Source organism: Aythya ferina, assembly GCF_964211825.1.
Source record: "Aythya ferina genome assembly, chromosome: 1".
Taxonomy (NCBI): domain Eukaryota; kingdom Metazoa; phylum Chordata; class Aves; order Anseriformes; family Anatidae; genus Aythya; species Aythya ferina.
The window spans coordinates 114,099,654-114,114,361 of record NC_140296.1 but is presented as its reverse complement, the minus strand read 5'-3'; the positions used below and the strand labels follow the sequence as shown (position 1 = coordinate 114,114,361).

The following is a 14,708-nucleotide window of genomic DNA, read 5'->3' as shown; positions in this document are numbered from 1 at the left end:
AATAGGAAAATATTATTCTTCCCTGAAACTCAGCCTTGTGTAGGATTAAATAGCTTTGTTTGAAGTAGATTATGTCGTGCTACTTTACTGCCAACATGGTAGGTGTGAAGGTGGTGAACTCCCTTATTGCTTCAGCTCTGAGACTTCACTTGCTTGGTGCTTTGTGCCCAGGTTGCGAGCAGTGAATTTTCCTGCAGCATCTGACTGCAATGTGGGTCTGGAGTCTGGGCTGGGATGGCAGTGGGCAGGTGGTATTGTTTGCACGGACTGTTGACTAATGGCTGCTCTTCAGTGCCTGTAGCGAGCACACGTTTCCTGTTGGGCAGGGAAACCACTTCATTCAAAGTCTGGTGACATCTGAGGGCTTGTAGAAGGTATACCTACTGACTAACATCTCTGTGTGGATGAGTAATGTCCTTCATTGTGTATTTGCACAGGGAACCATTCTTCGTCCCAATCCGGAGGTCGCTGTGCAGCCCCTGGCTGCACATCTGGCATGGCTGGGCAGCATTGCGCAGGGGATGGTGGTGTGCAGAGGACACGCAACTCCACGCATCCTTCCTCTTATTTGGCTGCATGGCTGATGTTATAAACAGCACTATGTCTCGGGCTAGACTTGAAGAAATTAAGTGCTCCTTCATTTGAGTGTGTGTTCCCACAAGTAGTTCGTTCAGCATGTGGTTCTCTAGTGTTACCGGAATTATAATTTCTATACTTTTTTGGTTGGTGAGCAGGTGCCATTCCAGTTCAGCATGTAGCAGCCTCACCAAATCGATTTGCGCTCAGGTTGAGTCATAACCAGGCTACAGCATGGTACCGATCTGTCTAGCCAGGATGTGCTCGGTGCTTCAGAGGCTCCTGCCTGCTCTGAACACTGAAAAGCAACTCCCTTACAATGCAGAGGGTGTCTTTATCAGCAGGGGAGATGCTAGGAGTGATAACATCAAATAACCGTTAGCCTTATTTGCTCTCTTATGACACTACATAATTAAAAGCATTGAGCTTCTAAACATGTTGCATGAGGTACATAAGCACCATTTTAGACTGATTATTTTTTGTGTGTGTTTATAAGTATCTCTACTCTGGTTCAGTAAATTCAAGATCCTTTTATTCTTTTTTTGCTTAAGGATGCTGATCTATTGGACATAGAAAGCAAACACTTTGAGGATTTGGAATTTCAGCAGCTTGAACATGAAAGCAGATTAGATGAAGAGAAAGAAAATCTGACACAACAGCTCCTGCGTGAAGTAGCTGAATATCAGCGTAGCATTGTCAGTAGAAAGGTAAAAGCAGTAACACTCAATACGTTTGATCTTTGTTGCTGAGCATAAAGGAGATGAAATAGATCTACGACCTGCCTGCCCATCTGCATGAAATTAGGCAAAATTTTTCCTTTTGAAAAAGCTTTTGCAGCAGATTGAAGATGCTAGCTCAATAACATTGCAAACACATCAAATTGTGCGTTTCTGTGAAAGCAAACAAATGAATAAAATTAATGTATGCATATTTGTATATGAGAATTAAACCATTAAATTTGCTACAGAAAGTACTGAAGCATTTTTCCTTCATTAAGCAAGGAGATTCATATGCCATGGTCAAAACTACAGTTATTATATGCTGATGATTGAAGTTAAATGATTTTGTTAAAGTAATAATAGAATGTCAAATTAAGAAAACCATCTTAATCTTTAAAATCAGTTGTAATGGTTCTATTTGAAACAATTAAATAGTATTTTTTTCAGAGATTAGGAATTGCATCTCTGAACTACCATTTTCAGTGTATGGGTGTTAGTCACCACATTATCCAAGAATATATGCAACTGTTCTTTTGTTTTGTCTGTTGAAGAAATTCTTTTCTTCAGAATAAAGAATAATTTTCTTCAGAAAAGAATTTAGACAGAAAAACTGTCTAGATCTTGTTTAATTATTTTCTTCAGAGCAGTAAGGTGTCATGTAAAAACTTCTTTTCCTACTGTTTAACTCTTATGAATGAGTGAGGTCTCATGAATAGGATCCTTGCTACTTATTGTCTTGTGCTTTGAAAATAAAATATGTAAAAGGAGATTTATTGTTTGTTTTTGTTTTTTTTCCCCTATTAGGAAAAGATTTCTGCTCTCAAAAAACAAGCTAATCATATTGTCCAACAAGCACAAAGAGAACAAGATCATTTTGTAAAAGAGAAAAATAACCTAATAATGATGCTGCAAAGGGTAAGTTTTTATTGTCTTTCAGATGTTTTTAATGCATATTAAAAGAGCATTTCATAAAATAAAAAAAAATGTAGAACATGAGAAAAGCATCAATTTTGCAGAAGCTAGTGAGTCGGTATTAAAGTGGATAGACATCTTTTCTATCCTATAAACTTTAAAAAACAAACAAACAAAAAAGCCCTGTTGTAATTAATCATTCCTAACAGAAAATATTAGTGGCATTTTTTGGTAGAGAGGTTTTGAGGCATTACCTCTTCAAAGGATTTAAACAGTTGGGTGCTAAGCTAGTCGAAGCCTGTGCTTCCTAGTGGTACTGAACTTCTGGAGCACCACTGAGGACATGAAAGCTAAAAGTCTGCTTGTTCCTTGATGTAGGTTCCTAAAATAAAGTGGAAGACCCAGTAAACAAAACCTGGCACATACTCTTAAGATCCTGAGATGTAATACTTGCAGAGAACACAGCAAAGAATTTCTGAAACTGGGCACAAGGAGTTATGATTTTTGACTTGTAATAGCTTGTACTAGACCAGAAGATGAACTATTTATATCAGTTAATATCTGGTTAATAAGAAGCTGGTGTGAACCTTTCATGTCTAGTTTGTTTTGTTGTTAACCATGAGGAAAATCAACTTCAGTTCATTAAGACGAATCAGCATTTTCAGAATGCTGGAGGAGGACGTATTTGTTTGGCTGTGGTTATTCAATATTCAACAAAATCTTTCACTAGGTTTTTGTTCTGTATCTCCATTTTTTGTTTGTTTCTGCTGTAATGAATGAAGTTGGAGCTCAGCTTTGTAGCTTCTGGCCTTCAATCCCAGCATGTTTCTTTATGCTTTTGAGAAAATGGCTAGCATTTATTTTTACTACATTGCTGTTGGCATTTAATGTAAACTTTGTTATTAACAGGAAAAAGAGAATCTCTGTAATCTGGAAAAGAAATATTCCATGCTTTCCGGAGGAAAGGGATTTCCTGTAAGTCCCAGTAGTCTAAAAGAGGTAAATAGGTTTCTTGCTTTTTACTTAACCATAAGTATCTTTTAATAACTCTTCATACAAAAGCACTTTAGTTTTTAGTCAAGTCCTATTCATGCATTTTTTTGGAGATGATGAAATGACTTAGTAAAGCTATTCATAAAAGTCTAAATGCATGGCAGAACAAAAATAGCTGCTCTGACATTTTCCCAGATGTGACTGGTATCACTTTAAACTCTTGCCCTGGAAAAACAATTATTTTTAAGTGTGGGTGTGTGGAGTATCTAATTTTCTCAAATAGACAATTAAACCTCATTGAAATGAAGAAAAATGAGGTCCAGGAATAACTCTGTTCAAGTACTAACGTGTTTTAGTCATCTTTTAGAACCGAAGATTTTACAAAGAGTCCTTTTCACCACACCCACTCTTTATTTTAAGGCTCTGCAGAAATGCATAAGTGTATGTTTTGATCTTTTAAAAAAAAAATCAGATTAAAGACCTGAAGCTATTGTGGTTGTAAGAAACCTATTGAGATCTTTACATAATTATTGTGAATAGTTAGAATAAAGGTGCCAAATATTTTTGCTGAAAATTTGAGTTAGTTTGTGTAATACCTGTTGAGGCTCAGAGTTGACCTGCCCCTGTCGAGACTTCATAGTTTGGAGGATGCTTCGTTAAGCCTCTCGCTCAAGATCTGTGAACAAGGTCAGTGTAACGTAAGCCATAGCCTATTACAAAGATTCAGTCAGCACATAAAATATTAAGTTCCCATGTTTATCCTCTTGCTTTGACTTGTTATGTGCAATTTGCAGATTCGTTGTAGTCACAGTAGGAGAAGCAGAAAAACTAGTGTTTCAAATAGGCAGACGGGTGTCCATTAGCTTCTGCTTAAGAGGTCTGACTGAATTGAAGCACTGAACGTGGTCTGCCCCATCTAATGATGTAGGTGTCACGATGGGCAGTTGGGCTCTTGAAGTCTAAAGCAACCATGCATCCTACCAGCACCTGGGAAATGTGATCTTGCTTATTTGTCCTTGAAGCTCCTGGTGAACCAGGATGATCTGCAGAACATGTCAGTGGGGTTGAGCATCCTTCCTCACTGCGAGCCATGTTGCAGATGCTTGCACTTACAGTGTCCTAGGTTGCACTGTGATCTGAATATCTCATCTCCCACCAGGACATTTGGCAAGTCCAAGCCTCGTTTTTGTTCTTCTATGATGAATCTGATTGTTTTCTCTAGAAAGTGGCACTATCTCTGATTTTATCTTCATATCCACATAATGGTTTGTTTAATAACAGGTTTTCAAAATGCAACTACATTAAGTGAACCTGACACTTTTTTTTTTTTTTTTGAGGTGGATTATCAAGCAGTGTCATTCAGTTCACTGCAGTGAAATTAATTAGGACTTACTGTAAGGTAAATGAGAGAAGGAACTGCAGAATGCTTATCCCAATACTTAAATAAGAAAGGAAAAAATCAATGCTATTTAAAAGTTGAGCATTGACAAGATGAATTGTATCTCTAGTCTGACTTGAAACAGTTTCTGTAATTTAATATAATAAGGCCTGAACTAACACACTGTGAAATCATTTGCTATTATTTTTGTTGTTGTTTTGTTGTTTTTGTTTGTTGTGTTTTGTTTTGTTTTGTTTTTTAACCACAGTGGGAATTCCCATTGGGATTGGGAGTTTGAACTGAGTATTCTTTCATATAGTGGTGAAAGTGCTTTTATCATCTATAAAAATTAACGCAATATTGCATTCATAGACTTGCCAAGTTTTGGTGACCAATATACTGGTGCTACAATATGGCTAAGCAGGGTTTACATTTATTCACAGTGGATTGTATTTTACTGTAATATGGCCATGTTTTTAGCGGGAAACCTGAGTAGTTTACCCAGCTTCCTTCTCATTTAATAGTTCATCAAATGGTACCTGAATTGAGATTTATCTCCTATTTCTAGAGTGTATTCAATGTATGATAGCTAATTTTCCAGAATGATAAAATACATTCAAAACTATGCTGATAGATAACAGGATTTGTATTTTTGCTAAAATACATTGCTAAATTTATGCATTTTTGAAAAGAATAAATATGTGAATTGTCATACATACTGACATGTCAACATGCTGGTACATTTGCTTTTCCAGGAAAGGGCTGTATAACAATTTCTGAGGGGTATTTACATCTTATTGAAATCTCCTGGTCACTTAATGTACGTTTGCCTTTTGATCGCATAAATGTGTTTGGAATTAAATGAAGAACAGTTTTCAGAATCCAAATATTCAACATTTGAAAAGCCTGATGATAATTTTGCTTTATTTATGATGAAATATTTCAATGGTAACAAATATCTGGCTGTATCGCTCGAAACTAACTTTCATCATACTAGATACATTAATACTCTTGCACGTCTTTTCGCTTTTGCTCCTTTTAACTTCTGAATTCCTCCTTTTAGGGCTATATCAGTGTAAGTGAAATTAGTGAGCTGTATGGCAATTCCACGAATATATCCCCTTCCACTCAGCCCCCCACAGATGCTGACGCAGTTTCCACTGAGCCTTCCACGGCTGTGCTGACGAGCCAGCCACAAAATAAAGAGGTTTGTTTGGGAGACACTTCCCTTTGTTTGCATTGTTCTTTCATGGCTGATTTTTATTTATTCATTTATTTATTTTGTCATTCAACATGTAACAAATTGTCCCAAAGGCAAACTCTCATCTGCCAGTTACCAAGTCAGATAATGGTTTAATAGTAAAGTTGAAGAAACAGTCAAGTTGAAGTTGTGTAGGTGGGACTTCAGAGGCCAAAAAACCTGAATCATTATGACCCAAGCAGCAATAAGTGACAATCTTTGCCTGTGAAATGCTATAATGTAATGCACCTGTGGAGAAACGGTCTGCGGACACATCTAATTACTCATTCAGAGGTGCTTAGGTGTTGGTTTTGTATGTTCTATAACTTTTTCTTCCTGTGAGATGATAGAAGCAATATATCTTGAATGTCTGGGGGAGAGGGGTAGCTTCTAATTATGTTAGCTATTCCACAGAGTCTGTCCAGTCTGTCTCTAGTTTACTCTTCCTTTTTCTCATTCTTTGTGATGTTTTTGAATTTGTAATGACCATAACAAATTTATAATAAATCCACTTCTAAAAGAATGGAATAATCTTATAAATGTAAACACACCTACTACCTTTGTGTGGCAAGAAGGCAGCAACTAGTTTTAAATTTGGCATTTCTGTGCTGCTTCTTGTAGTTAGATATGACTTAAGAGTTCCAATACAACAAATTTCCTTTCCTGCTAAATGCTCCAACAAACACAGTGCTAAAACTTCAGCTTGTATGTGCCATATCTTTTGAGCAATTCCAAAAAGAAAACTTTGTGTGTAATTTCTCTTTTTTCTATAAAGCTAAGATCACCTCTCTGTTCTGGATTTGTATTTCCTCACTCTCTTTCTCCTCGCTCTATTGCTCAACTTCCATCAGTCCATTGGCCTGCGGTCATGGCTACTCATGTAGATCCTATTCCTTTATCTGATACACCTCCTCCTCTGCCAGCTAAGAAACACCGCAGGCAACAACAGGTAACAGACTCAAAGCTGATAACTTGGGATTTATTTGTTGTTATGGTGGCCATGAAGTTGATTTACATGCAGAGTTTTTAGAGTAACATGGTAGATCATATTGCTGAGTCTTATACTTAAAAGCACTGCTCATTGAAAAATAAACATAATGTATTATAGAATGATAATGAACAAAAATTCTCCTGATATGAGTAATTCAGAGGCAAATGTTAATATTTAGAAGTCACTATAACTGTCAGAAGACTTGCAGAAATAAAGTTCAAGTGGCTTCATTTGAAATCCTCAATTATTTTTTCCTATGCGTTTGAACAATGCCTCTCAAAACCTGTACTGTTTTGTCACCAATTCATTAGAATAACTTGTAAATGCATGTTTTTTTTCTCTTTTAATTGAATTCCATTTGTACACTAGACTTCAATTTTAAGAAAAGTAATTTAGGTACAGGGACACATACACAGAAAGTATACATGGTTGTGATGCATTTTCTTAACGTGCTTTTTATTATGATATTTATAGAAATCCTATGTAATACTGTGAAGCAGGAGGTACTATAAGATTTTTTTTCTATCCAATGAAGTACCCAGACTATTGCCTTCACTATATTCCGTATAGAGCATTGCTGAGCAAGTAGGTCAATTCTTTTTATCAAAACCGTTTAACAAATTCCATTTGAAGCATTTCAGAAATCTGGAAGAGCGAAAGAAGCAGCACAGGGAATGCATGTACATGAGTGATACTTTGCCTCGCAAGAAAACAGCGCCGACTATATCACCACACTTCAACAGCGCTACTCTTGGACGAAGCGTTACATCTAAAGTGCGTAGTGGCATGCTATTAATGGCCTTCAGATTTTTATATAAAACTATATTGTGTTTAGGGGTAAGGTTACCTGCTACTCTATTGTAGAATTATGTAATCCCTCTAATTCGTAACTGACGTTGATTTTGAAAGAAATTCGTGTTTATTAACATGTAGGAAGATAGGTGAAACCTCCCATCCTTCCAGTCTTTATATTGGCCTCTGGAAACATGGTGCTGTAATAGTAATCACACATTTATGATTGGTACATTTCAAGAATTATATTTCCAGGTTAGTTTAACTTGATTCTAGAGACTCAAAAGACTGTTTTCCTTTCTACCTAAGGCCTCTAGATGATAAGGACAAGGTTGTGTATAAAGTGACAGTATTTCTTATTTGTGACAATATTCCTTATTTGTGACGTGGTATATCAACAAACAGGAAATACTACTTTGCAAATGTTTTCATTTAATAGAGACTACACACAACTAAAATACCTAGGGCTGATTGATGTGACAATGATATTAATGACAAATCAAGTTATTTTACCATTAATTGCTAATACGAAAAAGAAGTCTTAAAAGTATAGTTTTAAACAAATATTTGCAAATTCCCTACAGGGACATTTACCATTAGGACAGAGCAACAGCTGTGGCAGTGTGCTTCCTCACTGCTTGGCAACCATGACCAAAGAGTCAGAATCAAGAAGGATGCACAAAGGTAAGACCTTTTTTATTTGATTAATTTCTATTAAAAGTCAACATTTGTTCTTTCTGAAAATAAATCTGAAACTGGTGTTGCTATAGTCTACAGGGCTGTCAAATAAAAATTTCCTCTTTGGTGAAGAAAAACAAGCTCTAAATGCAATTTGCAGGTATAGGTAAAATAAGATATTAAGATTTTGGCATAGGAGTGCATGTAGTGTTTAAGTAAATGGTTTTCAAATATACCTCAGTAAACACTAAAAGTACATTGAAAAATACACATTGGGTTAACTGGGTAACCTGAGTGATTTTGAAGCAAGATAAAGATATTACAGGTTTCACCCCCACCATGCACCCCCCCCCAAATCTTTTCATGGTACAATCTCAAAATACTTTTTTCAGAGGCATATATTTTTGCTTGGACCAAGTAATTCCCCAGACGTGCATTTAATATCATGACTTAGAACTGCAGTGTTGTAACCTGTCTTAAATATTTTAAATATTTGGGCTACAACATAGGAAAGAAGAGATGTTTCATGTTGAGTAAATAGGTGCACTCTTGGAATAGGAACACAATGGTTCTGGATGCAAAAGTTACTTGATCTTTGAAACATGATCTCATAAACTATGAGATTCCATGTCTGCTGTTCATCTGCCTGAAGTGATACACTTAATTTCTGCTTTAACAAAATCATTTGTTCGTTACTGTCCCATCTTCAAAAGGAATTGCTCCTCAGTGCCATCTGTCAGTTTCTTTTCTTTCAGGTATCTGCATCATCACAAAAGTTAGTGCAAGAGGACCCTATATAGCATTGACTAAGCTTGAGCTGAGACAGGATACATCCTTTTCTTATAGGACTTGTCAGAGATAGCAGGTATTAAAAGTCAAAAAGCGTGACTGAAGTCATCCAGGATGACTAAATGCATTGATGGAAGGAACTTTGTTAGAAGGGTTCATGACTTACTATATTTGCTTCCTAGAACTGATCCGGTTGTGATGTGTTCTTTTTGTTCTTTATTTGTGCAGCAGGCCTTCCACAGACCTACTGTATTGTGTCTAACTTAGCTTGACATTTTTCAGATGCAGTACAAAAGGAGCTTCTTACTCAGTATGGAAAGCTTCTTTGATGTAATGCATTTCCATGGGTGGAATAGCCAGCAAGTACATTGAGACTCATCATTATGCTGTTGTGCAGGAAGCACTTTCAGCTTGAAAATCAATAAGGGCAGCCAGGCTAAATTGTGATGGCAAGAGACTGTATGTTAAAATGGAACCGTTTCTATAATATGATTGCAGAAGAGTATGTGTGACCTAAAACATAATTCTGAAGTGTTAACAAATCTAATACAGGCAAGTTTTTAAAAAAGGGTCAATTTATTTTTATGTTCTGTTTGTCACCAAGTAACTAAGAAAATTCTAAGAATATAGGCAATTTTTTTTTTTTGCCTGACATACTAGGAGATGATTATTCCTTATATGATCCAACAGTCTGAATGGAAATAGTAAGTTATGAGGAGTGCCTTAGGGGATTAATTTGTACTAGAAAAGAGACTGGTCCTAGACAGCCTGTTCTGACACATCAGCTTTGTGTAAGGGAAATAACGTTGCTGACAGGAGCTTTATTTGAATTCCCACAGAGTTTACACAGAGAGACAGTCAAAACATGAAGGATACTGGAATACAAGGACTGTTTGTGGTTTGACTGTCTCCAAGAAATTAACAAAGGGCTTATCCCCTTTGTGCTCAACAGTAGAGGGCCATGAATTTACTTGTGTCAGAGGAACTCGAAGAGTGTAACTGCTTTCTCTTGTTAAAGCACTGTGGTTCTGGGCTGGGGAGAGCTCCTTAGTTTCAGTGGCACATAACAAAAGTCTCTACACCGCTCTTTCTGCGGGTACATGGGCATCCCATTATAGTGCAGATCTCAGAATAAGACGGATGTCATGGTCAGGCAGCTAGTCATGTCCTCATCCCTTCAGAGCACAGGCCGCAACGCGGTCACGGAGACTGCTGGACAAAGAGGATGATGCGCTCCTGAAGCAGTGGTAGGGACTCAGCACATTCCTCAGGGCTTAAAAGTGTTGAGTCGACTTCTAGGCCAGACATTTTTGCTGTGTTTGTATAAATCTGAAGAAAGAGTCTTCAGCAGTTCTTGGAGGAACTGGTCACCCAGCTAGTTTAGAAGTGTTATGTGGGAATTACTAAATTAATAATGGTTCAAGTTTTCTCTGATTTGCTTTCTCCATTTTTTCCCATTTCTGTCCAGGAAGCTAAATGTAAAAGTCTGAGAGAAAAAAATCAGCATTAAAAATGAAGTCAGGAAACGAAGAACAGCCACTCGAGTTCAAACATGGATTTCTTTGTGCAGGAACTTGAAATGTCTATGAATAAGTTTTAGACCAAATCCAGTAGAGACCCAGCAGGAAACACTTAGATAAATTTTCCTTGAAAGAAATGAATAGTGGCTGTCAGTAATCATTGCTTGAGTTAAGTGTTCTGTAAGTTGTTCTTAAGAGGAGACATCTTTAATATAAATATTAATGGAAAAAGTATTTCTTAGCAGCCATTCAAGAGGTGCTTTTGAAGAACTGTACTTACAGATTCAGCTCCTGTGGAGAAGCCTTTCTAAGCGAACTAAGGAAAAAAAAAAATAGAATGCAAAAAAAAATGTTGTTTGATGCAATCTAGATACCAGTCTCTGCACAGGTGGAAACGGGCTCAAGAAGTTCCCGTGGGTACCTGTGCAAGGAGAGATAGGAGGGGGGCCTTGTGCTAGCCCCCACAAGGTAGGGGATGGCTAGCTGTGAGCTGCAGCAGCATAGCACTAGCCACAATTCTGGGAACAGTACTGTCGAGACAGAGATGTTAAGTACCAGCAAGATGATTAATCATATGCTTCTTAAGCTGTACCGAAAAACAGAGTACTAAGGGCAACATATATATGTGAAGATAATGTGTGAAGCTTTTCAAAGTGGTTTGCTTTTCTTTTTCCTTTTACTCCCTTATAAAACTCAGGAAAAGCTAGAAAAGGTATGAAAACATCTCTATACCTGGCTGTGCCTGTCGTTTTTTGGCAAAAGTTCTGATTTCATCAGCACTGTCAAGTAATTTCTGAAATCTTAGATTTAAAAAAAAAAAAAAAAAAATTGTAAAATAATGATAGTACTTCAAAAAGTCTTGTTCCTCCTGTCAAACTATCACAACAAAACTTCTGGTTAATGCTAATAACTGCAGAGCTGCAGCTTTGTGCAGGCCTATTTTTTTTTTTGCTTCTTTGCTCATAGCCAAACAAGTAGAGCAGAAAATTTGGAAGTCTTTGCAGATCTGTGGGTGACAATGACAAGGTAGACATGGGCTGCCTAGTTTGGCATGTTTTCATACAAAAAAAAATATATTTTGACACTTTAATTTCAACATTCAAGGAGAAAAAAAAAAGTAATAATGGAAATTAAAGAATATGTTATACCAAGACTCTTTTTTTTTTTATGAAGTACTGCTTATTGATGTGCTTGACAGTGCTGCTTTTAATAACAGCTTTTCTCCTATAACTTTGACCTCTCTATAATTTTGTGGTGATATATTTGTTTTTTTTGGGGGGGGGGATTCTGTTACAACTCCTTTGGATTTTTTGGATGCTGTGGCTTTATGGATATTGTAATATTTTGCTGAACAGTCTGTCTATTAACAGTTGAGTTTATTTTACTAAGGAGAATACAAACCAATGCAATGGGAAACATTTTAGCTCCTGTATTAGCTTAGACTTGTGTTGTTTGCTTGTGGGAAACTTTTAGTGGATCTTACAAGGAGTTGAATCTTTTATAATTGCATGTGCTGTGAATAGGTACCTGAGCAGTTAATAATACTTTAACAAATCAATTTTCCCTGTGTGATGTGTGAATTGGGAATGGAAATGTGTTGCTTGAGAGGCATCTTCATGTTGGTATACAGCTGATCCTGAGCTGTGAACTGCCTGTTGCTTAAGGCACAAGGAGCAAATGAGAGCATCACATTATGCTTTGCTTCTGCGAGTGCACATAATTTTGCAACCAAACTGCTGTAGTGTATATATATAGAGAGAGACATGCCTTTCAGTGTTTAGTTACATTTGCATGATTGCATAAATATAACTGCCAAATATTTTACCTAAAAATGGGTTCTTTATCTTCATTAAAAAGTTGAGGTTTTTTGGATTTGGACTTTTGGAAAGTATTCGTAAAGCTGGTATATTCCTCTGTACCTTTCAGATGGGTTTATTTTTCAGTCAAGTGCAAGATATGAAACTAACATTTCTGAGTAGCCCAGCTTTTGCAAAGGGCTCCATAGAAAAACATTCATGTAAATGCAGTTTCTTTCAGTAATTTATTTTTTCTCTTTTTCCATAATGAATAATTGAAAACCATTTCGCAGGAGCAATTAGTCATTCCAAAGGTTCGAGTATGAAAGGTAATTGTGTATCTACAATAACGGCAGCATTTGCCATAATAAAGGGAAGAAAACAGACTGCACATGTAAATCAGTAACATCTGTGTTGTGTGATGCTATTATCTGTAAATGCTGAAGTGCATCTGTATCCTTTTTGTCTCCTGTACTAATCAGAGCAATTGAACTTTCATTGAAATGTAGCGTTCTTTCAAGTGGCAAGTACGATTCTATTAGTTCCTTGGAAACCAGCATTAATTGTCTACAAAGAAGTCTTTGTATTGTGCAGAGGAAAGTGAAATGGGGAGGGGAGAGGAAACAATTTATCTGCCTTGGAGATGCTTGGAGGGCTTGATCCTTAATAATACGCTCTAATTATGCAGCCTTAGTCATGCTTTTCATACACCTTTTGGAGAATAGTATAGCCTTTCTAAGGTAGAGCTGCATTAGTTGACTCCCTGAAATGAAATTCACCTAACTGACATATCCAAGAAAACAGCAGACAGTAGCCATGTAAGTGCAGGTAGAGAATAAGGCAGGAGAATATTCCCACTTCTAGTGAGTTTTCCTAACAACAGTGTCTTGATGGTGTCTAGTCAAAATATTGTGTGAGCTTAGTACGTTTGTCAATGCTTTTCCCATGCTTCCGTATTAACTTAAATATCTGGTTTCCTGTCTGAAAGGGAGATTTTCGTTTAGCGTAACAGTCGCTTTAGTCTCCAACTTTGCCACCAGCTCACATTTTGGGTCAGGATTGTGCAGAGAGTATTATAAACTTGACTGAGCATCAAAGCTGTGAGGAAGCATTACTTCTTGCATGGACTCAAGGAAAGGACAAGCAATGAAGCTGCATTCATAATCAGACTAAAAAACAGACAAACTTAAAATGTGTTGTAAAAGCTTCAGCAATTAAAATGCCAACAGTCTCTTATTCTCTTCTCTACATCAAGCAAGCTCAGCCTGCGCTTTACCGCAACCCAAAGTTCCTCAAACACACAAAAAATAATCCATGTTCAGTAAAAACAACCAAATAAGTACTTAAGATCTTTGATAATCAAGAGTATTGTTTTGTTTAAAAATAATAATAATGAAAAATCAGTCGTTATTCTCTTAGATCCCTGAATTCAGCTGTATTGCTTTGGCGAATAGGTCTAATTTGTGTGTTGAGTTTTCTTAATACAAGTGCAATAATCTATGTGAAAAGGCAGTTATACTAATCCGCATATATTTGTGTCCGTCATAGATAAAACAGGTATTTAAAGATGTTCAGCTATGATTCATTTATTAAATTAATTTTCTAGTACTGTGGTCACAGAGCAGTTAAGTCTGAGCTGGTAATCAAAATGCTCTTGCTGTTAACACATCATGCTCAAGTCACAGAATTTCTACGTAACACAGATGTTTCCTCTATACTCTGTAGGGTATAACCATCAACGTATGTGTGAAAACCAAAGGCAGAAATCTCCTGAATTCTACAGCAGAACAGCATCCGAATCTAATGTGTATTTGAATAGCTTCCATTACCCAGATCGTAGCTACAAGGACCATGCCTTTGATACATTAAGCTTGGACAGTTCGGACAGTATGGAGACAAGCATATCAGCATGTTCACCAGATAACATTTCCAGGTAAATAACCTTCATTTCTGATGCTGTAATGGTTGTAGGGTTATAACAACAAAGGGAATGTGTGAATGTTGACGCTATGGTAATGTGAATGCTGCTAACTGGTTAAGAAAATGTAAGATTGTTAGATAGGTGTAATACCTGGTATTTTGTGTAGCCCTTCATCATCAAGTTTGACTATCATCTCATCTGTTTAAATAAAGATGGAAAATAAAAATATGGAGAAGCTAAATGGTATGTTGAAAGCCACATAGAAATCAATGTCAGTCCCGAACTGAAATTCTGATGCTCTTTTCAGACTGGCATAATTCCTGAGCTTCCTTTCCTAGTTGTTACAGGTTTCCTGTGATAGGAAATATCTCTTGAGATACCTGCGTGTGATGAAGTACATTCA

General features: G+C 36.7%; 1 protein-coding gene across 10 annotated transcripts in view; it reads left to right on the top strand.

The window, feature by feature from the left end:
- The window catches only part of PHLDB2 (pleckstrin homology like domain family B member 2), a 112,823-nt gene that overhangs the window by 85,613 nt on the left and 12,502 nt on the right, over positions 1-14,708 (top strand). For 6 of the 10 annotated variants that reach the window (XM_084533569.1, XM_084533568.1, XM_084533565.1 and 3 more), the window contains 8 exons: positions 1,128-1,283; positions 2,100-2,210; positions 3,117-3,206; positions 5,642-5,785; positions 6,594-6,767; positions 7,443-7,583; positions 8,186-8,285; positions 14,110-14,317. In XM_084533569.1, coding sequence (XP_084389695.1) covers positions 1,128-1,283; positions 2,100-2,210; positions 3,117-3,206; positions 5,642-5,785; positions 6,594-6,767; positions 7,443-7,583; positions 8,186-8,285; positions 14,110-14,317 — 1,124 coding nt within the window. The remainder of the gene's footprint in view (positions 1-1,127; positions 1,284-2,099; positions 2,211-3,116; positions 3,207-5,641; positions 5,786-6,593; positions 6,768-7,442; positions 7,584-8,185; positions 8,286-14,109; positions 14,318-14,708) is intronic. The other 4 variants (XM_084533573.1, XM_084533572.1, XM_084533566.1 and 1 more) reach the window with 3 other exon arrangements.